The sequence below is a fragment of the Zalophus californianus genome, chromosome 8 (genome assembly GCF_009762305.2).
Source record: "Zalophus californianus isolate mZalCal1 chromosome 8, mZalCal1.pri.v2, whole genome shotgun sequence".
NCBI classification, from domain to species: Eukaryota; Metazoa; Chordata; class Mammalia; order Carnivora; family Otariidae; genus Zalophus; species Zalophus californianus.
In genome coordinates, this window is record NC_045602.1 from 84,597,652 (window position 1) to 84,621,587 (window position 23,936).

The 23,936-nt window shown below is 50.2% G+C and overlaps 1 protein-coding gene and 1 long non-coding RNA gene across 6 annotated transcripts in view; one reads left to right on the top strand and one right to left on the bottom strand.

Annotated features, from left to right (window-relative positions):
- FHL2 (four and a half LIM domains 2) overlaps positions 1-23,936 on the bottom strand; it is a 66,637-nt gene that overhangs the window by 11,521 nt on the left and 31,180 nt on the right. Inside the window, exons 2-4 of one of the 5 annotated variants that reach the window (XM_027621838.2) lie at positions 13,355-13,442; positions 10,579-10,758; positions 2,244-2,418 (exon numbers count right to left, since the gene is read on the bottom strand). In XM_027621838.2, coding sequence (XP_027477639.1) covers positions 2,244-2,418; positions 10,579-10,734 — 331 coding nt within the window. In that variant the 5' untranslated portion in view covers positions 10,735-10,758; positions 13,355-13,442. Of the gene's footprint in view, positions 1-2,243; positions 2,419-10,578; positions 10,759-13,354; positions 13,443-21,532; positions 21,724-21,784; positions 21,914-23,936 lie in introns of those variants that run through there. The other 4 variants (XM_027621839.1, XM_027621836.2, XM_027621837.2 and 1 more) reach the window with 4 other exon arrangements.
- On the top strand, positions 2,326-3,935 carry LOC113937498. Its single transcript, XR_003524628.1, has 4 exons — positions 2,326-2,443; positions 2,718-2,781; positions 3,309-3,341; positions 3,766-3,935. It is a non-coding gene; the product is annotated as an uncharacterized LOC113937498 (long non-coding RNA).

A 23,936-nucleotide genomic window follows, 5' to 3' on the forward strand; every position in this document is an offset into this window, starting at 1 on the left:
CTTATCCAATATAGCTCCCTAAAATAACACTTCCCACATGTCAGTCTCTCGCTCAAAAACTTCAGTATCTCTTCACTGCCCAAAACAAAGCAAACCAAAAATAAAAGGAAAACTCCGGGCTACGGCAAGCAGTCTTCCACTAAAGGGTCTGGCTCTAAATGACCATGGGACCCCTAATTCCCGTCACACTTAAGCGTGAACCCAGCTACTGTGTGAAATACCGTGACCCAGCCGGCTACGGGGGTTTTTAAAAATTGACATTCGATCTGTTGATGCAAGCAGCTCAAAACCCTCAACCCCAGTTCATCTGACACATCTTATCACAGCATTCAGGAATATGGTGAATTTTTAAACATCACTTTTAAGGGAGCTTTGTGTTTGCTTCTATTTATTAAGGTGCAGTCCTCAACTCATTTTTTCCCTGATTTAATTTTTTTAAAGGTTTATTTATTTCAGAGAGAGAGCACACATGTGTGCACAGGAAGGGGCAGAGGGAGAGAGAAAGAGAAACTCCAGCAGATTTCTCGTTGAGTTTGGAGCCTGGCACAGGGCTCAACCCCACGACCCCGAGACCATAACCTGAGCCCAAACCAAGAATCAGACGCTAAACCAACTGCACCACCCAGGTGCCCTTGATTTTATTTTTTTAGAGAGAGAGTGTGCACGTGCACGCGTGGGGGAGGGGCGGAAGGTGAAGGAGACAGAGAATCTCAAGCAGGCTCCATGCCCAGTGTGGAGCCCCACATGGGGCTCGATCTCACCACCCTGAGATCATGACCTGAGCCCAAATCCAGAGTCAGATGCTCAACCGACTGAGCCACTCAGGCTCCCCCAGACCTCAACTCCTTTAAAACTATACTTAAACGCTTAACATACTTCATATCCCTTTTAAAAACCTCAACCAATAAACCAAACTTCAAGTCCTTAAGTGATTGTTGAAACGAATTAAGCTTGTGAATATGACGAAACGTAAGATACCCTGAACATCACAACAGGTGATAAATTAAGGAAATTCCCATTTGAAATCACAAGCCTCAATCACGTGCACTTTAATTTACTCTTTACACCACTTTTTTTAAACCTTCACACCTACTTCGTCAGATTGAACACATTATTACTGTGCATTAGATTTCTTCCTATGTCTGCCCTTAATTCTAAACCTCCCTGGGATGAAGGATGCTTCCACGCTGCATCCTCAGCGGCTGTCTTGAAGGTGGGCACCCTCCTGGGCGATGGGTGCATCGGCCAGCTGGGTCGGAGCTTCTCGGCAGCTGGAAGGCCGGGCCTGACTGGCGCCCCTCCTGCCACCCTGAGCCTGATTCGGGAGAAGCTCTGCCAACGCCTGCCGACGGGGGGCCTCGGGGCCGCTTCTCTCCAAACCCTCCATTTACTCACAGCAGGCTGGGTCCCAGCCACGTGACTGGATTCCAGGGGACTGGCAGCTGCTTCATGCGAGGCTGCCTTCTGTGAGGGCCACCCCCCCGGCAGACGTGCACGGCACAGAGTTCTCCCCTGCGTTCCTAGGACTCTCTGGTAGGGACGCCAACTTTAAGACGTCCCACGTGGCCCAGAGACTAAAAAATTACCTACAACTCAGACTGAACCAGGAGTCCGTATTTTCATTTGCTGACTCCGGCAAATCTACCCTCTGGTACGATTTACTGGCCACGCAGACAACAGGGACCCCGGGTCGTCCGTGGCCTGTGAGCCAGGTGCAGCCGAAATGCGTACCTTTCACTGGCCCACAGTCCAAATCTCAGGCTCTTCTCCTGGTGATTACTCTCCTTGCCCTCATTTCTGGATGTGCCTAGCAAGACTTTTTTGAATGCCATATTTAAAAATTCTATATACTTTTGTTCACTCAGTGTTTTAAAAATAAGAGCTTCCTCTCTCCCACAAAACAGAACCAACTTTGCCCAAGAAACAAGGGACACCATCCCATCCTCCCCCATACCAGCAAGTCACCTTATTACTCGTCTTAACACTTGACCCAGCTGTGATCAAGTCTGGGTCTGTTGAGAATGAACGTCTGTCTAGGACACGGAGTCCAGGAGGACAAGGGACGGGGTGTGCCTCTCCCCTCACGACTCCTTAACCCCCCGGTTCCCAGCCCAGCGCCGGCCGCGCAGCGGGCACAATGCCCATTTGCTGAAATAGCCCATCGAGCACCGATTCAGCAAGTGGAAGGGAAGAAAAGCGCAAGCGTGCTCTGCGGCGCCGCGGGGGGAAGGGCGCGTCCTGACCTGGCATGATGGTCTTCTTGCATTCCTGGCACTTGGACGAGTACTCGTGGGAGTAGCAGCCTGTGCACAGCAGCTGGTCCTCCTTGGCAGCGAAGGGCTTGTCCACCAGCGAGCTCTTGCACCGTGAGCAGTGGAAACAGGCCTCATGCCAGTGTCGGTCCTTGTAGGACAAGTCCTGCAGACCCAGAGCATGCGTCACAGTGAGTGGGTCGGGGCGGGGGCCGCAGCTGCTGTGCCTGACCCACAGCCCAGGGGAGTCCTACACATCCCGGGGCAGACAGGGAGCAGAGTGGGGCCGGGGCCTGTGGGCGTGCCTGGACCGTGACCTTGCTGGTGAAATGAGGAGGGCTGGGCTGCTTTCCTCTGGCTGCATTTTGGAGCGACCATTTAGATGGGGGTGTGTGTGTGTGTGTGTGTGTGTGTGTCTGTGTGTGAGAAAGAGATGTTTTCCGAAAACACATGGGTTTCCCTTAGGTGTGACCTGTAAGGAAGAGGAACACAGAACATGCAATTCGTTACTGCTTCTCATTGGCAACAGGTGAGAGAGAAACAGAGCACAGGGCTCAGAGCACAGGGCATTTCAGAGAGGACAGGGACAGGGCTCTGGTTTCAGCTGGAGGGAAGGGGTCAGGAGAGACTTCTGGTGTGGACAGTCCCTGGACAGCAGGGAGGTGGGCAGAGGGGCCGGAGAGGGACTTTTCAGGCAGAGACAGAGCATGAGCACAGCAGAGGTGTGAGAGAGAGGGGTCCCTGGCAGAGGTGTGGTCAGGCAGGAGGGACAGCCCAGGGCCTGGCGGGGGAATCCAAGTCCAGGCTGGGGCGGGAGGGAGGAGGTTAAGATGATCCTGAAGGCAGCAGAGAGGGCATGAACTATTGAAATGGGAGGGGAGAAAAAACACCCGTGCCTGACCGGTTATTTTGACAAATGAAACAAAGTAGAAACTGCTATAATTTGAGTTAGCGACTATATAGACAAACTCATCATAAACTGTGAAGCCTGTGGTTTTCAGGAAGAAATCGTTATTTTTCTCTTTCTGGGACACCAATCATGATATTCATTGCCAGGTTGTGAGTTCGGGCACCGCGCAGCCCTGCAAGGTAAGCATTATTACGGAAGCTCAGTAGCGTGCCCACAGTCACACGCGGGCACGCACGTAGCTGAGCCAAGCAAGGTTCAAGCTCATGTCCCCTCTGATTCAGAAGCTATTTGCAGTGAGCTATTCCAGGTAAACTCCTGGTCGAGCCTGCGTTACTCTTTGCTTTCAAAAACTGTACCCTTGATGAGATCTGTACATATCCACTGAAAACATTCAGAAATAATGCCACATTTTGTACGTAAATGAATGCAGCTCAGCACTGTCTTTGTTGAGACTGAATAAAGTCAAACAAGCCATTAAAGCCCTGTCAGATAAGAAGGGGAGTCAGCCTCATTTAAGAAGAGTTGGGAGTTTTTGATCATGATCAGTGTGATAATGGAATCAGAATAAATGCATTTAACATTATTTTTTGTTATGGAAAACAGTATTGGCAGTTCCTCAAAAACTTAAAAATCGGGTTACCATAGGATCCAGCAACTCCACATCTGGATATATGCAAAAAGAATCGAAGGCAGGAATTTGTATACCTGTAACCATAGCAGCATTATCCACCAGCACCAAAAAAAGTGGAAGCAACCCAAGTGTCCATCAACGGATGCACGGATAAGAAAAATGTGGTATGGGGCGCCTGGGTGGCTCAGGCACTAAGCGTCTGCCTTCGGCTCAGGTCATGATCCCAGGGTCCTGGAATCGAGTCCCTCATCAGAGTCCCTGCTCGGCGGGAAGCCTGCTTCTCCCTCTCCCGCTCCCCCTGCTTGTGTTCCCTCTCTCGCTGTGTCTCTCTGTCAAATAAATAAATAAAATCTTAAAAAAAAAGAGAAAAATCTGGTATGTACACACAAGGGAATATTATGCAGCCTCAAAAAGGAAAGGAAATTCTGACACGTGCTACAACGTGCAGGAGCCCTGAGGACACTGCGCTCAGTGAAATAAGCCAGATGCAAAAGGACAAATACTGTATGAGTTCACTTGGACGAGGGTACCTAGTGGTCCAATGCAGAGACAGGAAGTAGAGTGGTGGGAGCCAGAGGCTGGGGGAGGGGGACGGGGAATTAGTATTTCCTGGGGACAGAGTCTCAAATTTTGCAAGATGAAGAGTCCGGGAGGTTGGCCGCCCAACAATGTGAATGCATGTGGCGCTACTGACCTGCACTCTTCGAAAGGGCGAAGATGGTATATTTCAGCTTATGTGTATTTCAGTGCAACTAAAAAACTAGGTCTTGACTATTACACAGCAGGTGGAAAAGCCTTTGCAGATGTTAGGTGGGTGCCCTCTGTGCAGACCAGACACCTCGGCAGGACTGCCCCTGTGGAAAAGCTGCAAGCATTTTCCATGCTCCATGACTCGCCCAAAGCCTGGCTGAGAAGAGAAGCCCAGGGAGGGCTTGAGGACCAAGGGGAGGCAGTCCCAGGCCTCGCACTGCATGTGGGCTCTGCCCAGGACATCGGCATCGACAGACGGGCTACACAGCGTGTTAGTGAGACAAGAAGGAAAGGAAATACGGGTTCAAGGAAACTTGACTTCCCGGGCTGATCTTCAAAAAACTGAGGGAGAAACCTCTACGGGTGACATCATGACAGCAAAGCCAAGACGTCACCATGGTCTCCACCCTGCTTAGCGAGGCCCCAGATGGGAGGAAGGAATGGCGGAGTGGTCGGCATGCATGGACAGCCGCAGAAAAGCTCGTTTCAATGTTCTCATGGGTCGGAAGCACCACAGACACCCATTCTTCCTCCAGTGAACCTGAGTGCACGGCAGCTACAGGTTAAGCTGGTGTGCTGGCAGTCACGACACCAGAATGTGCTCCTCCCTGCTCGGGGTACCAGCCACGTGGCTTCACTAGACCTCAGGCATCAACGTGAGCCCTCCGGACCTTCCGAAGCCCAGGGCCCAGCCCGTCACACCTCTGCGCCCCAGCCCACGTCGGGCCTGGCCCTGGAAGGCCCTGCCCCGGCTCTCCGACTGGCAGAACGCTGCTCAGCTGTAAGGCCCAGCCCGCATGCCACCTGCTCTGAGAGCTGCCCCGGCTGGAGGGGGGGGGGTCATTGCCCGCCCCCAGTGAGCCCACCGCGGCCACGCGCCTGTGTCAACAGCTTTCTCAAAATCCTGCATGGAAAGCCTTATCTAACTCATTCCGCTATCAGGTTTCCCTGTAATTCTTTCTTGGGCTCCCAGCTTGTGCTCTCTTTGGAAGTCGGAGTTAAGCTAATAAATTCATGTCCCAGCTTCCTCTTGGACTCACTTCTTAAGAAAGCCCACAATAGAGAGGAAGTGAGAAAAGACTTTATGGCAAGAGGACGGTAACTAAACCCTGCCAGTTCGGCTTTCTGAGGGCATGCCGAGGCTCCTGGCCAAGATGACATTCTCCTCTGAGTCTCGGCGTGGGGCAGGATTTTAGGCACAGGAGTCCCCGGAGCTGAGAGGTGGGCTGGCAACTACCCACCCAAAGGCCCCGAGGCTATTACAGCAGACCACACCTGCGTGCCTGGCCCCGAGCTTCACGTCACACTGAATCCTTCTCCCAAAGTCTCGGTACCTGGAGGCCCTTCTCCTTTCTTGCGTGCACAGCTCCAGAGATGGTTAGTTTTCGTTCTTAGGACCAACTAGTGCATCTAGCTTAATTCTGTTATGTATCGAGTACACCGCACGGTCCCCAAAGGCCACAGTTTCAATGCTGGAGGTACAAGTTTAAGAAGTATAGACTCACTGACATTGAAGAACCTCAAAATGTCCTTGAAACATCGTGGTTTTAAAGTCCTCTAGAGGGAGTGAAGGAGAAGGAAAGAGAAAGAGAGAGAGAAAGAAAGGATAGCTCTTTTACACATCCCAGAAAACATACCAAGGCTAATTTTGTGCTCATGGAAATGTCATAAATTGCAGTAAAATGTTGATAAACAATGTAAGATTAGGCCCGAACACTTCCTTTCAGATCTCATTATTTTTCCACTTCAGAAACACTCCTAATATGGGAAAACCTCGTTGCCTGGCTCCGAACTTGCCCTCACTGAGACTCCAGCTGAGCCAGGGGGACAAGCAGGTGGCTGGCGGGACCCTCGAGCCCTCGGCTAGCTGAAGATGGCCCCGGGGCGGCGGCGGGGGCGGGGGGGGGGGGGGGGGAGGTGGGCAGCAGGGCTGCTCAGACTGAGGCTGGTGCTGGGGCCACCCCTCCTGGGCTGGGGGAAGTTCAGATGTGAATTTCCCAAACCCACCCCTCCTCAAATCCCCGCGATTTCACTTGATAAATAGATTCTCAGAGCCCTTCACGCTCTGCACTTTGAACAGATATCCGATGCTTTGAGACTGCCAGGGTATCATGTTTTCAACCTCATGTTCCTTCAAATACTTAAGAACAAAGGTCCCAAAGAATGGATGGTGGCAGAAAAGACACCGCTCGCTCTGTGGCGCCCCGTCTCAGGTGTCCCAAACGTGGTAACTCACCTTAATTCCCTCGACAGTCGCGAGGCAGGCCACCCCCGTTCCAGACGTGGAAACAGAGACTTATAGGCGACATAAATGTCTCCACGCCTCAGCTGACAGAAGGTGGACCAGGCATGTGTGGCTCGAGGCCCACCTTGGCAGGGGGAGGTATCGCTGCTGAGTGTGGCGTGCCCCCCTTTTTTTTCTCAGGGCCTGAGAAGTCCTTCCTGCGTGACCCACTTGGTGGGCCTCGTTCCCAGCTCTGAGGATCCTGCTGCCTTCATTTCCCTCTAGAAACAGATTTTTCTCTTACGGGAGGATGTGCACATAAATAGACATATTTTCAGTGCTCATTACAAACACTGCAGACAAATTACTTGGAAACTCTAAAAAGACGCTTCACTCACTAAGCACTTAAAAATCACCTCCACAAATAAAAAAGTGCGGGGTGTGGGAGTTGGACTGTGAGGACGGGTCTGGAACATGTCTGGAATAATAGCCTTTCCCACAACGGCCCAGAGGTGGGGCCGGGGAGGCCTGAGTCCTGCCCGAGGGCAGGACCCACAGGTGTTTCCAATCGGACCTCATGCCTCCTAAACCGGCCATCGGCCGTGGTCAGGAGGCTTCTAGAAGTATAGCAGAGACAGCTAGATTTCACGTGTTGGGGTAAGAGCCTCTACCTCCCCTTTCAGTCCCCTGGCTGTTTTCAGTCCAAGGACCCCAGAGATTTTCTGATCCTTGAGAACTTTACAGACGTTTGCTGAGAAACTTACAGTTTGGTGGGTGGGCTTGTGCCAAACTGATTATCATTTCGATGTTTCCCACTTAATTACTCAGAAGCTGGAAAGTATGTTCTAGAAACACACTGAGCTAGCCATGCAGCCCAGAGTTTGTTCAAGTCCCTGATTTGTGAAGTGCACAGTAGTAGCAGCTGTCTTGAGTTAGGGGCCCCACCTACATTTTCCTTAGTTTCTTGATTTTTTTGAAGCCCAGAACAGAAGTAGAGCCATCCAAAAATATCTGTCATCGGGCCAAAAATTTTCTTTGCTAGTATCCACAGACGTCCAAGAAAAATTTCAGGAACAGGGTAATGTTAGAGGAGCATGAAAGTTTATTTGCATTACCTGTTCTCACCTATTCCACTGGTCCTAAAATGAATGATTTCTCCCCTTTGAGAGCACAACATCTCCCCAGAGTAACTAAACAGAAATAGCAAATACAACTAAGTACATAGAAACGTTTTCAAACCTATGTGAGCTAACTACCGAAACAGGTCCTGAAGTCCCAACTATATCACATAAAAGTCAATACCCGCAAAATGAGCCTGATTCCCACTGGCGTGCCAAGATTTTAAGTCTATACACACTCATGTGTCCTTCAGAGGAGAAGCTGCGTGGGGCTCCTGGTGCCTCTATTTTAAGCCCAGGGAAGGGCCACCAGATCTGCCAGCTCAAGTGGTTCTATCGAGTGCCCCACCTGCCAGGACTTTGGGCTTTACTTCCTGAAATAACAGAAATGTTTTTCCTATCATTGCTTCCTCCCCAAAGTCAATGACATAATGACTTCTGACAGTCAAGCAAACCATTCCAAATATACAAGAGCCCCAAAGAGCCAAGGCGAACTTCAAGGAAGCATCCCTTTTCCTTCCACAATGCAGAAAGCCACATGGCATAACTCCACGTATAGTAACACGTGAATCGGGGTTGAAAAGTTCAACATGATTAATGCCTAGCTTTGTAGCAGTCTTGTTGATTTTGGCCCCGTTTGGGGGATTCTTGTTTATCTGCTCATCAAGTGTGTGCCAAAGGGTAACTAGTTTTAAGGGTCTTTGCACTAAATCGTATTGTAGAAATGAGAAGGGACTGCTCTTTTGTTTTTACTTTAGCCACCGGTCAAGGATGACTAGCCCCAAATATCCAAAACGTGTCCTCTAAACCAGGGTTATTCTTTGTCCAAATAATATCTGAGCTTTTCACCTACTTAAGCCCATTCCAGGTTAAATTTTTAAAAGAGATCACTTTTTTCCCCTCTGTCTCTTGGTTCTTCTTCAAACCAGACATTTTTATTGATGTTCCCATAATGCAAACTGACCTAGAGGGAGGGCGAAGCTCCCAGGGGGTGTGTGGAGGGAACGTGTTGCAGAAAGAATAGGGAAGTAGTCAAATGGAGTTTATGAGACCACTGGCTGCTATTCGGAATGCTGAGGCTTGGGATCCACCTGCGGTAATAACTTCATCACGTTGGCACCTGTTTTATCTGCATTTCATAAAGGGGAAGATGCGCACAGAGGGGTCAAGTAATCAGCGCAAGCTTACACAGCTAGTGAGACACAGAGCCAGGACTAGAACCGGGCAGTTTGGGGTCAGAGCATTTATGCCTGGCCTCAGAAATAAAGGAACAGGGACGAAGAGCCTTCTAAGAACCCACGAGGGACAGTGAGACCTACATCAGACAGCGCTAGAGACCGGACAGTATCTCGCTTTTTAGACAAGCCAGATCAGCCACTTTTTGCTCAGGGCAGCCCCACCTCCGCACATTCTGAAGTTTACGTAGGACTGCAGCTGCTCGGGTTCTTTTAGGCAGGGCTCTCTGATTCCGTGGCCAAAAGTTATGTGGCTGTGGCCTGGTTTTAAGTGGCCCAGGCTGCAGAGCCTTTGTCTCTGCTTGGGGCCAAGGCTGCCCTCCACACAGGATGGAAGTTATGACCCAACTGTCACCAAATACCCAGCAGCAGAAACTGACGGTGCGGCCCTCCACTTCCGGCCCTTCCTGGGAATGATGTGACAGAGGAAAGAAAACGTCACACCCGCGTGCTGGCTGGGTCACAACTGCCCGATGCAGGCACGGCCTGACCCGGTCGGGCAGCAGCTACGTACAGATGTTCATGACCACGAAGAGAGCGGCAAAGGGATACCAAGATGCCCCGAATCGCCTTGAAGTCCATTCAGCTGGGGATTCCTTTGGAGCTCCCCAAGGGACCCCAGTGTGTACCAATTCTGTGGCTCCGAGGAGGGCAGCCCCTTAAAGTCTTATCAAGTGTGTCTTAGCAACTGGTTAGCAGGTGAAGATATCAGAGATCTTAGCAACATGGGCGCACCTCCAGGTGGACTTCTGGGTGGTCCACGTTGGACTAAGATGTGCTGAGAAGCGCAGGCCAGGGTCCTCAGCACTCAACCCCGGCCAGTCAGCACGAATGGCCCGCAGCCTCCTCTGAATCTGTTGTTGCCATCCACAGAGGGAAAGCTGGTCCCTTAGGCATGAGCCTTTCCCCTTGAAAAAGAAACGCTACCAATCCTGATCTTCTCCCACTGAGAAGACAGCCCCTAATGCTCCAATGAAGTTAGCGCTTTACCTGCCCATTTATCAGGGAATCTGTTCCGGGTCACTCATGTGCACATTCACTCACCCATTATTGACTCAGGGGCACCTGCTGCTCCTGAGTCAGCACGGGGCAAACATGAGTGAGACGGCGTCGCCCTCTAGAAAGCCACAGTACTGGGAGGCGGCGGGCGGTGGTGGGGTGGGGGTGGTGTTCGATCAGGACACCAATAGCCAGAACCTAAGAAGTGTGCTCAGGACACAGCGTGAATGTCCTGCAAATGCACTCTCCAAGTGCTACGGAATTAGGAGTGGAAGGAGGAGGCTCCGAAAAACTTCTTGGCCGGAGGGGAGAAGCCCATCAGAGGGGGCTCAAGAGATGGAATTAAATAGGCACTAAGGGTCAGAGCTTCGGCACAAACCACACAAAAATCCGTGGTTTCTGGGGAGCACTGAGGGATCCCGGAGTAGCGGGCGCTACCTGGGGGAGGCCCAGGGGTACCTTGCAGTCACAGCCGATGGGCTTCCCACACTCCTCGCAAGTGTTGGCAAAGAGGGCCTCAAAGCATGCCACGCAGTAGGGGCTCTCCTCTCTCAGGATATACTTCTTGCCAAAGAGAGATTCTTCGCAATGGTGGCAGTCAAAGCGCTCAGTCATCGTGACGCCCGGCTCTTCAACAGCCTGTCAACAAGAAGAGAAAGAGCAGGTTCCTGTGAGCACACTTGATACGTCGTCCTGCTGTCTGTTGTCACCTTTAGCCAAGGGATGGGATCCCTTCTGGGTGAAGAACTGAAACTCACCTCCCCCTTTTTAAGATTATTTATTTATTTATTTGAGAGAGAGAGAGAGCAGAGTGAGCGAGAACATGAGCTGAGGGGAGAGGCAGAGAGAGAGAGAGGGAGAGAAGCAGACACCCTGCGGAGCAGGGAGCCCGATGCGGGGCTCGATCCCAGGACCCTGGGATCATGACCTGAGCGGAAGGCAGACGCTTAACCGACTGGGCCACCCAGGTGCCCCTGAAACTCACCCTTTTAACAGTTGTGATTTTCAGCAATACTTACAAAAAAAAAAAAAAAAAAAAGCTTGGGGGCAGTTTTGTTGTTTGAATGCATTTCACTTCCTTCAAAGTCCCCACTGTTGACCCTGTCACAGAAAGGTATGTGGGCTCTGGATCCAGGGTGAACCAGCATTAGAGCTCTCATCCTGGCAGGGCTGTGTGTCCGCTTCAAACGTGATGCTGCCTTACATCTTCCCTTTCTCGCTGCCCCCAAAATAGACAGGCTGGGATAGAAACAATATGTTCATTTCTATAAAAAGATTTTCCACGATTTTCCCTTTATGATGCATAAATTTGAAGAGTAAGAAACCAGTGTCCAGAAGGAGGGGGTGTCGGAGTTGGTAAACCTGAGAGGCCAAAAGAACATTCCCCTTGACCTTGATGTGACATTGGGAAGCACAATCTGCCCTTGCACTAGAAAAACTGCCCTATGTCCCTGGGGAATTATCCTTCTGCTGCGCAGGTATCCAGATAGCAGGATAAAGGGAAAGCCTGGCTCCCAAAAACAGATTATCACGCGGTGGGAAAGGCAGTGACCACGGTCAATGGCTCTCCAGGCAGCACCTCAAGCCTTTCATAGAGGAACAGGAATGCATCTCCGTGCCAGTCACCCTGCACTTTTTCCAGGGTGCGCATAGAGCGTGCAGGGGTGGGGTGGGGGATGAGGAGGGGGTGGAGGGAGGTGGGTTCTCAGCCTCAAGTGCTGTCCCCATACAAACTTGCTGAAACTGCTGGAAGGAACGAGGTCATGGGCGTACTCGGTGTGCAGATGTGCCCCCGGCGTGTTAAAAACACGGACTCAGTCTTCTTCAGGAATATGTTCTCAAGTGGCAATATTTAATTTGCTAAAAGTAAAAAGTTTTACAAATTGTTCACTAGGGAGACTGACTATGTAACTCTGAGCCATGTTTTGCGAACTCTAATTACACTTGGTTCAATGTTCAGTGCTTTCAAACCAGGTAAGAGTGAAATTCCAGGATAGCCTGTGGTGTAAATAAAATATTGCTGCCTGGTTTATGATAACAGCAAATTTGATAGTGTTTATTAATTTTGTGCTCTTGTGTATACAAGGTCCTGAAAACGGTGAGCAAAGAAAGAAATATCCTTCAAGCCTCTGTACTTGGTGATTTCTGTGTTTATAGAACAATTTTTTCCAAGAGTATTAAACATGCAGCTGGACCCATGTGGCAGGATCTAGCCTTCTAAATTGCTCTTCCTGGAGTTAAAGAAAACATTGTCTGGACAATTCTTGTGATAACATTACAAGATGAGGCTCTTGTGCATTTGAATTATTCTTCTGAAACCCAATGTATAAATATCCTTTGTACTCAGGCCACCTCGGGTTGAGGCAGTTACGTTGGCAGAAGATTCAGTGTTTTCCTGCAATTCCTTAGTCACTGGTCCTTGAGAGTGGCAATTGTTTATGTCATCACAATTGAGAACTCTCTTTCCAACATATACATTTTCCAATAAAGGCTGCCATTTACCTGTGGGGAACTGGACACTGATTGCCTGTTCTCACAAAAATAAGAGAATAATGATTCGAGAATTTGAAATACGAACAACAAAAGGAGACAGAGCTACAAAGTAGAATTTTAAAAGCTGGAAACAATTCCTGAGATTATCTACAACTACCTCGTTTTATGGATGGAGAAACCAGGGCCCAAGAATATTAGTGAAAAAAGAAGATCCACGTGAGCATTCCCCAAAAAAGCCATCTTTTTTGCAATCTAAGTCAAAAAGTGGCTCCGTGGGGGCTCAAAGTACAGATCCTACTAGGGGAGGGACACAGACTATGCCAGTCATCTCTTCAGAGATCATTTCTATGTTCTTGAGCCAGTGAAACGGGTGAACTTCTCTCATCAACGTGATGATCACGATGTTGCTCGTGTACCTGGCATATATGTTTTCAACTCCCTAGTTCCACGGGACGGGGACAGAAATAATCTAACGGAGTAAACTCTGAGAACAAGGAAGGCCCTGCATCTAGTCAAAGTATGACGGAGGCTCTCTGGGGACAAATGCCGTCAGCCCTGATGCCTCCTCCCTGCAGGACTAGTGCAGCGGCGGCCACCTGCCCAGAGGGACTGAAGGAGAGATTCTCCTGTCGGTGGAGTTCTCTCCCATCTGGTTCCTTATCTTCTCTAAGAAGTCACTTCAGTTCTAAGGGTTAGGAGAGCACTTCTGTCAAACCAATGTGTTAAGGTGTAAAATGAGCACCCGTCACTGAGGAGGAACACGGCCGAATAACACTTGATCAGAGAAGGTCCTCTTCAGGATTCCCAGAGAATTACATGAAGCACAGACCCTGAAAGTCAAAAGAAGTAGACCAAAAGCTAAAATAAAAAACGAAGGGCTTCCCTTCTATCACAAAGTATTTAACACCAAGTCTCTCTTAAGTAGATGCTACCAAATAGAATATTCTTTTTTAAAAAGTGTGTATTTAAACTTATATTATCTTAAGCTTCTTTTTAATGGGAAAAACATATTTATCGTCCTACATTAAAAGGTCCCCATGAATTTGCATTTTTTAATCCTATAGAACACCTGATTATTTATTCATTCCAGAAGCATCAGTTGAGCTGGAACTGTGTATCAGATGGTATGCAAAATGCTAGAGATACAAAGATGAACACAATACAGGCCCTCCCTGAAGGGACTTGTAGTCTAGGAGGAAAACCGATAGCCTGTTGACCCTTGAAAATCCAACACCTGAGCCATCAAAAATCCACATACAACTTTTGGCTCCCCCAAAACCTAACTACGAATAGCCTACCGTTGGCCGGAAGTCTTGCCAATACAAATAGTCGATGAACACATACTTGTATATTATATGTATTATACACTGTATTCTTACAATAAAGTAAGCTAGAGAAAAGAAAATGCCATTTAGAAAATCACAAGGAAAAGAAAATACATTTACTGTAGTGTACTATGTTTACTGGGAAAAAAAAAAATCTGTGTGTAAGTGGACCCGCGTGGTTCAAACCCCTGTTGCTCAAGGGTCAATGGTGTATCAAACAGATTATAAAGCTCCACACTCAGGGCACTGACAGAGAGAGACACAGAGGGTCCCATGGGAAGGCAGGGCAGGCTCCCCAGAGATGTCTCCCTGCACTGAACAAGGATAAGCCAGGTGATCCTGCGGGCCGGCGGGCAGATGGCAGAGGCGTGATGAGGAGCAGAGGCCGAACAGCACAGGAAGCTGAGAAGGTAGTCAAAGAAAGGAGGGCCTGCACTCTTGACCGTGAACTTGGCTCTGCCCTGTAGACAACGGGTATCATCATGAGGCCCAGCTGAGAGTTTACTGGGTGAAGTCCCAATTTTGCCACGTGGGGGTGAGAAGGACAAAACTCAAGGGCAGTGACTCTTTAAACGTGTTTCCAGGGTGTCGGGGTCTACTTCTGAGTCATTTCTTTAAATAAAAATAGGACATCTTGGATCTGTAAGGATTCTCATTCAACCTGCTCGAGTACTATCGCCTCCCCCGTCTGAAGCTCCGCATCCTCCTGACAGGTTAGCCCAGGGTCCTGTCCATCATGTGGGACCCAGGAAGTGCTCCGAGCAGTGAGCTGCGGCATGCAAGGAGGCACCTGAGCACGAGGCGTGGCTGCTGACTTGCTATTTCCTTGAACTCCATTTGGAGTTGTCCAAATGACTGTGTTCTGGAGTTCTCCTCCCTGAACTCCCTGCCCAGGGCTAACTCAGGCTCTGATGTCATTCCCCCTTGGGCTCTGAGCAAGTAGGATATTTGACAAAGCTGGCTAGTAGGGGACAGGGGTGGCTCCAGGCTCCGATAACTGCTCTGGGTGAGGTGAGCCCCGGGGCACCGAGGGCTGGGCTGCAGGCGGGGAGGCACCAGACTCTTTCTCAGGGTTGGGGTCTCCCGAGGGCCCGGCTTTGGGGCAGGTAGAGAAAGAAAGGTTCCTGGGGCCCTGGAGCAGTGATGCACAGGCTCACGTACCGACAACGTTATTATTTTACGTCCCCAGGCTTATAAATGAGGGTTAGTTTTATCTGTAGATTTAAAAACCGTGAAACAAAGTTCAAGCAGGGGGGAGGAGGTGGGGAAGAGTCAGAGCTGGGCACACCTAAGAGAAACACAGAGAATGGGAAGGGGAAGGAGAGAGTAAGGAGAAGTAGAGAGATGGAAAGAGGCAGGAGAAAGAAAGGAGGGTAAAGAAGGTAGAAAGACACAAGAATGCTAGGAACCAGAAGCTCATGCACTTTCTTTTCTTTCCTTTTTTTAACCAGAGAGATGTCTTGGGTATACAGGGAGGAGGCTGGCCAGCCCATGAGTGCGAGGTACCTGGCCTGTCCTTCCCAGAGGGAGGCCTGGTGGGCCCCAGGGGCTTGCCTAAAAAGGCCTGAGTTGCAAAAGAGGTCTCCCTTAAGCATTGTTTTCAAAGCTCCATTCAGATACTGACTTTGATCTGACCCCAGAGATGCCATTTTCCTCCACCTCCTCCTCAAGACCCAAGTATTTCTCTGTATCAGCCCTGCTTTACAACCGTTTCTAATGTAGTCAGTTCTTAAAAAGAAATCTGCAAATATTCCCAAATCCTTCCCACAACACGCGCAACAGCGTCAGTCAGTCAGTCTCTGCTGAAACCACATCCACCTTTAAATGACCCCGGTGGGAAATTCCATTGCTTATCAACAGTCAGGACTTTTTGGAGAGAATTCAGAAAATCAGCCCGCTGCATGTGGGCTCTTTTCAAAAAGAATGCATTTAAAAATGCAATGTTTTCATGCCACCATGCGACACCGTGACCACCTGTGTCCCCCTCTGAGCCATAAGCGCCGTGAAGGTAGGGATATTGCTGGGGTCTTGCCATCAGGTGATAAACACAGGGTCAGCCGCTTGATAAATACTTTTGGAATGAATGGACAAATGGATGGGGAGTACAAACATGTGGGCAAAAATCAAGAATGAAAATGAGGAATGTTTTATGTGAACCATCCCCTTTGCATACCAAACCTGAAATGTAATGTGGTTTGGCATCCAACGCTCTTAAAATTTCTAATGTAACAGACCCCGAGCTTCATTCCTTCTCCTGTGTCTCTGGCCTCTTTCCCTCTTCCAGATAAACTGCTGCTTCCACAGCGGGCAGACTCTTTCTTATTGTGTTTGGAGTCTACACCCCTGTGAACACACAGCTGCACCTCCAGGAGAGGCCTGGTCAGGTCAAGGAGCAAAAACCAGCCAGATGCTTCCACGCATCTCTGCGAAGAATGTGCTAGATCCCCTGACAGGCTCCAGATATCAAGGAAAGGCCCTGGATGTTCTGCAGGGACACAGCTTGCCTATAATCCAACATCCTCTGTCCAAGGGCTTGGGCTCTCACCCCTGCAGCTGTAGCCAGAGAGTAGCACACACACTTTGCTTTCCTGTGCATAGACGTATGGACGCACAAACAGGGTTCACCTCTAACACTCTATTAGTCTAGCTAAACGGTTTCTTTTAAATAAAAATTCCGGTGAACAAAAGAGAGGTGCAAGTTCAAGGAGTTTGCTATTTTAAAGAATATAGGTATGTATTTAGAATCAACTTGAAATTGATTTTATTTTATTTATTTATTTGAGAGAGAGCATGAGAGAGAGCATGAGTGGGGGAAGAAGCAGACGGAGAGGGAGAGGCAGACTCCCCACTGAGTAAGGAGCCCAACATGGGGCTCGGGACTCAATGATCCCAGGACCCTGAGATCATGACCTGAGCCTAAGGCAGACGCTTAACTGACTGAGCCACCTAGGCGCCGTGAAATTGATTTTTAGATGCTTGGTAAAATGTAAGATTGACTAGGCCTACTACTACGTGATAAACGTCTGGATTAATTTAATGAGCCTTTTCAGAGTATATGGGCAGGGGTCAGGGATGTTTTATAATTTGGTATAGAAACAGGTAACTTCCAAAAACTTAAAAAAAAAATCTTGATTTGTCTCTGATGGTTTTATGAAACATTCTGTGTTGAGGGGCGCCTGGGTGGCTCGGTCAGTTGGGCGGCCTGCACTTGATTTCAGCTAGGTCATGATCTCTTGGTCCTGGGATGGAGTCCCAGCATCGTCGGGCTCTGTGCTCAGTGGGGAGTCTGCTCAGGGGTTCTCTCTCTCCCTCTCCTTCTTTCCCCCACCCCCTTGGGCTCCCCCCTTTCTAAAATAAATAAATAAATCTTTGAAAAAAAGGGAACATTTTGTATGAGAGACAATGTGTGACTAAGGTAAACCACTATCTTCCAGATTATCTTTGGAATACTGAATAATGAAAAGAAATGGGAAAATAATAAATGCAAAGTTTCTGACCTTAAGTCCATGAATACAAGAATGATGACACTGGTTTGATGTCCTATAGCTTTTAAAACCAGTCAATAAGAATGTATTGAGTAACCACTATTCTCCACGTACTGTTTTAGATAGTGGGTGGCTGGACAAAAACATAGAATCTCTAAAAGAGTTCCAGAATAGTTCTAGCCCCAAAGAATTTAAATCACCTTTAAGATACCATCTTGTCATTTAATCTCAAAACATGTCAGTTCAGTCAACAAAAGACAAGCATAATTATGCCAGCTAGAATGGCAGGCTGACTCAGGCTCATAAATCACCCCAGTGAGGGGGCTTTGGGGGAGCCCCCCCCATAGCTCTACCACCACCTTCCTGGGAACATGTGAACACATTATTTATGCTTTGTTTCCACAGGAACAAAATGAAATCTGCTCACTCTCTCTCATCAGTCTCCCCCAGTCTCCAAAAGGCAGCTCATTATTTACTTTCTGTCTGCCTGGCCTTCCATCTGCTATGAGCCCCAACCGGCCTCTTCCTATGGCGACGCCCAGTGTGTCCATGATGGGCTGGCTTCTTCCTTCTACCTGTCCTGTTCCTTCATGGTGCTGCTTTAGCATACTGCTTCGGGATCCTGTCAGGACAGGCTTGCATATCTCCGGCTTCCTTCTTCATTGGCTCGCTAATTCTCATTGGTTCCAAAAGTTGTATCATCAAACACGGACAGATCCATTTTCTTTTTGACTGTAAACCTAAATATCTCCAGACTTCAAGGATGCCCTGGGATATTCATTTTCTTTACCCACAAAAACAGGGCAGCTTCTTCTCTTACCGGCCCAGACATCACCTGCCTCACTTAGTACCACGAGCCTAAAGATCCTTAAGCCGCAGACTGACTCAGGGCAGGAAACGTACGGATTACGAAGGCCAAGGACGAGTGTGATGACACATGATGTCCAAGTGAGAATCACTCACAACAACTGAACTAATGGTTGAGGCCCCAGATGCTGCCCCAGGCCTCTCATTAGATCTCCAGGAGGGGGGCCGTATTTTACAGCAAGAGGAAAGGCAACACCACCAGTGGCCAAGTAGTCATGGAGTCTTTAAAAAGCAAGACAGTTTGCTGGTGGGAGAATTTTTTTTTTTAAGATTTTATTTGAGAGATGGGCGCCTGGGTGGCTCAGTTGGTTAAGCAACTGCCTTCAGCTGAGGTCATGATCCTGGAGTCCCGGGATCGAGTCCCGCATCGGGCTCCCTGCTCAGCAGGGCGTCTGCTTCTCCCTCGGACCCTCCCCCCTCTCATGCTCTCTCTCTCTGTCTCATTCTCTCTCTCAAATAAATAAATAAATAAAATCTTATTTGAGAGAGAGAGAAAGAGTGAGAGCGAGCAGGGGGAGGGGCAGAGGAGGAGAATCTCAAGCAGACTCCGTGCTGAGTGTGGAGCCTGACACAGGGCTCGAATTCACAACCCTGAGATCATGACCTGAAATGAAACCAAGAGTCAGATGCTTAACTGACTGAGCCACCCAGGTGCCCTGCTGGCAGGAGAATTTTTAAGCAAAGTTACTAGAGAACTGTATTAGGTTCTCCAGAGAAACAGAACCAATAGGATATATACATAGGTATACACACACACACACACACACACACACACAGATTTGTTACAAGGCATTGGTTCACACTATTATGGAAGCTAGTAAGTCCCAAGATCTGCAGAAGGCCTGAGAACCAGAACAGTCAATGGGGTAAGTTACAGTTCAAAAGCCAGCAGTCCCAAGACCCAAGAAGAGCCGAGTTTCAGTTTGAGCCCAAAGGCTGGAAAGGACCAATGTCCCAGCTCTGCAGTCAGGCAGGTGGAGTGCACTCTTAACTTAGTTTTCTCTTCAGTCTGAGTCTGAAGGCTGTAAAAGACTGATATCCCAGGCAAGAGGAATTCCCACTTGCTCAGCCTTTATGGTCACGTCTTCAACAGATTGGATGAGGCTCACCCATATTCAGAAGGGCAATCAGTCTACAGATTCAAATGTTAGTCTCATCCAGAAACACCCTCACAGATACACCCAGAAGTAATGTCTGAACAATTGTCTAGACATCCTGAGGCCCAGTCAAGTTGACATAAAATTAACCATCATAGGGGCCAAGGTCGAAATCCACAATTCAAGACAACAGAGGTACCTGGTGACTCACCCCAAAGTCACAATGCCTGCTTGGTCTCCTGGAAGACTAGGCTCTTGGTCACTAGAGAAGAGCCTGGTCATTTTGCCCAAGGTAGCCATGTTCAGGAAGTGGCTTCTCAGTATAATTCCACATGATAAATGGGCTTTGTTGGAATTCTCATAATAAAACTACACAGGAAGTATCCAATATTTCTTTTTGTTCACTCAAGCTCAAGGAACTTTGTATCTCATGGCATCTGAGGCATCACTCCAGCCACCTTGTTGACAAATGAAGCCACCCTAGCCCCAGAGGCTGGGTAATGCATCCTCAGATGCAGAACAGGGATAGAACCCAGGCCTCCTAGGGCGCCTGGATGGCTCAGACAGTTAAGCATCTGACTCTTGGTTTCGGCTCAGGTCATGATCTCATGGGTCATGAGAGCAGCCCAATGTTGGGCTCCTCACTCAGCAGCGAGTCTGCTTAAGATTCTCTCCCTTTCCTTCTGCCCCTCCCTCCCCTCGTTCTCTCTCTCTCTCAAATAAAAAAATAAATAAATAAATCTTAAAAAAAAAAAAAAAAAGAACCCAGACCTTCTGATGTCCAGCCTAATTATTTTTCAGTATCCTATAGGGCTTTGTTTGTCTGCAACTCAGACTTTTTTTCAGTACTGGAGGTGGTTTAACAAGCAATTGTGAGTCAAAATATGCAGCAGAAGGCCTCCTTGAAATATTCAGGTATGTCCCCAGTACTTGGTGCCAGAGCTGCAAGAAGTATATTGGCCTTGTGTTTCGAACACAGGTCTCCTGATTATAAGCTCCACCTGTGATTTATTACCTCCCAAAATAAGTGCAAGGGAGTGCACACCATAAGTGCACATCATGGAAGGCAGCTGTATACATTTCATTTAAACTGGGTTAGACTATTTCCAATGGAAACCCAAACTGGGATCTGAAAAGAGGCATGATTGATTCTTAATTTAAATAGGAAACCACACTGAACACTTTCTTCCCAAAATTTCAGGTATGCTAAAATATCACCCTGGGACACCACTTAAGAATCAGAATTTTTCTCGTTTAAAATACGCCCACATTTTTAAACCTGATGGTTCAGTATTTTAAGTTCTACACGAGTCAATGCCTGAGGCCACATCGGGAGCTCCACACCTTTGGACCGCAGGGAAATGCGTGGGTCACCCCCACAGGCAGATGGCAACCCTGGGGCTTGCCGACGGGACAACTCGCTCACACTCCCGAGTTCTGGCCCCCTGGCAGGGCAGGGGCTGTCACCTCTCTGCGCTCGGACCTGCGGCCAGCCTTTGCCCAGGGCTCTCCCGTGGGTGTCAGTCACCCCGCTCCCACCCTGTGGCCAGGACTGGCCACTGGCCACTCCTGGCCAGGACTCGGACTTCGGTCTTCCCTCCGGACACGGACACGGGGTTGGTGGGTCCCTCCTGCCTACAGCGCCCCCCCGCCCCACCCCGGCTCTCCCCAACACAGTTCAGCTCCCCTTCCCCCGGGGTCTCCCCCAAGGCTCGGCTCCCTTCTCCCCGAGTGTCCCCAAGGCTCAGCTCCCCTCTCTTGGGTTCCCCCAAGGCTCGCTCCCCTCTCCCAGGTGTCCTCACAGTTCTGCTCCCTTCTACCCTGCCTTTCTCCGGGTCTCCCCTGCAACTCCGTTCTCCTCCCCCCAGGTGTCCCCACGGTTCTGCCCCCCTCTGCCCGGGTCTCCCCCAAGGCTCGGGTCCCCTCTCCTTGATGTCCCCACAGTTCTGCTCCCCTTGCCCGGCTTTTCTCAGGGTCTCCCGCGCGGCTCCGCTCCCCTCTCCCTGGGTAACCCACGGATCTGCTCCCCTCTCCCAGGTGTCCTCACGTTCTGCTCCCCTCTGCCCAGGGTCACCCCGCAGCTACGCTCCCCTCTCCCCGGATCTCTCCAGGGCTCAGCTTCCCAGTCCCCGGTCTCCCCCAGCACCTCGGCTCCTCGGTCTCCGGGTCGCCTCCAAGGCCTGGCTCCCCCTCCCAGGCGTCCGCACGGTTCTGCTCCCCTCCGCCCGGGTCGCCCTCTCGGCTCGGTCCCCCTTTCCCGGGGTCTCCCCCGCATCTCCGCTCGCCTCTCCGGGTCTCCCCCACGTCTCGGCTCCAGTCTCCCCGGCTCTCCCGCGGCTAGGCCCCTAGTCCCCAAGGCGTCGCCTTCCCGCGGGTGGCGCGGGGGGAGGGCACTCACCGCGCGGCGCGGGCGGGCTCTGGGGACCAGGCAGGCGTCCCGGGGCGGTGGCGGCGGCGGCGGCGGCGGCGCGGGGCTGCGGCGGGGCGGCCGGCCGGGTGGAGCGCCGCGGCTCCCGCCCGAGAGAACCCCCGCGTGTCATCTGACCATATAAGGAGACGCACGCCTCTGAGACGCCGGCGGCGCGGGCTCGGCGCGCGGGCAGCGGCGTGGGGGCGCGGGGGGGTGGGCGCCCGTCGGCCTCCCGGTGGCCGGGGGCGCAAGCGGACCCCAACTCTTTGTGTGCTTTGGGCTCCGATCCCCCTGGGTCTCTAACGCGCGGGGGTTACCGGAGCTCCGTGCCTGGCGTGGGCTCATAGGCCCGAGTTGAGGGCAAGGGCCGTGCGCGGGTCGCTGCGGCCACCACCCAGGGTCTCTCCACGCCGGGGCGGAGTGGCAGGGGTCTCCCTACGCCCGCACTCTCCGCCCGGGTCCGGGGAACGCTACGCCAGCCGAAGCCCGAGAACGGGTGGGGGTGGGCTGGGGTGCGGAACCGGGACCACTGATCCGGTCTTGCAGCGTCAGGAGGCCAGTGCCTGGGATGTATGTGCACCGTGGGCTTTTTCGCCTTACCCCGCAGACCCCTCTCTGTCCCGAAATGAGCCGAGCAGATGGCCAGAGCGAATGAATAATGCCAGGTTCTTTGTTCCGCTAGACTGGGGCCAGGGGGCTGTTCAGACGTTCTGTTGTTCCCTCGGGGCGAGAAAACAAAGGTGAGCTGCAGAGAGGGCCTCCCACACTGAAAGTCTGGCCCCTGGGCCTGAAGCCCACACTTAGTAGGGACAGATGGCACCCCTCAACCCGCAGGAAAGCGGGCATCAGGATAGAAATGTTTGCTCTCGAGTGGGTGGCAGCCTCCCCTGACGACTCCGGGGAAGATGAGCGGAGGAGAGGACAGCAGAGGGAGAGCGGGAGTGCCGTGGGAAGGCATGTTATAATTAACAATCAGTGGGCCTCAGAGAAAGAAGAGCTATTTGATTCTTTTCTCTTGGTTGACGCTCAATGTCTGGGGGTATTTGAGACTCTCTGTGGGTCTCCATCATGGAATCACAGAACTTGCGAGTCCTATTAGCTACACTCATTGAGCTCTAGCTCTCCATGTTCTATCGTTTGAGTCTCACCCCTTGAAGATAAGGATTAATACCCGAGTTTTAAGGTGAGGAAACTTCAGCTCAGAGAGATTTGCTCAAGGCCTCCTGAGAATTATTATGCCAGTTGGGATTTGACCTGGTTGGGATTTGACCTGGAGTCTGTCAGATGGCAAAGCCATGCGAGTAGCGTGCAGGGCAGGAAATGCCCCTCACTCCATTGCCCTCCAGAGCGCTGAGAGTGGCCGCAGCAGTGAGCCCAGTCAGAACCGGATGTGGGGAACCCAGCCTTCCGTCCCCCATTCCTCCCTGAACCTGACAGGTTCTCACCAAGGACAGAAGTGTGGGCTCCAGACCTGTACTCCCAATGATAGTCAAAGCAGGCCAGTATCTTGAGCAAAGTGTGCATAGACAAGCCTTTTCCCTCTGACAGTTATCTAGCTTTGTTGTCTGTATAGTTGCAAGTTACAGAATGATCTTCCAGAGACAGAGAGAGAGGGAGAGCTGGGGGTGGCGGGGGAACCAGAAGACTTAACTAGCTGCAATGAATAGGGTGGACTTGAATAGATTCTGAAACAAAGAACACACCATTTCAGAAATAAATTTTCATGAGACGGTTTGGGGAAGTGTGACACTAACAAGATAGTGGATGACATTGATAAGTTATTATGAATTTATTTTAGGTGTGATAATGAAATGGCACACACACACACATTCTTAAAGCCCTTAGCTTTCAGAAATAATGCCAAAATATTTACCAATGAGATAACATTATGTCTGAAATCGTTGCAAAATAATTTGAGGTGGGGGGAATGAATAGGGCCTCATATATATATATATATGAAATAGTATCAGCCATGGATTATTGGCAACTGGAAGCTGTGTGACGGGTGTGTAGGGGTTCATTATATTAGTCTCTTTCCTTTTGTAATGCTTGAAAAACTCTGTAATGGAACATTTTTTAAATTACAAATGCACATACCATTTGACTTTGACCCAGCGCTTCCCCTTACAGGAAATTATCT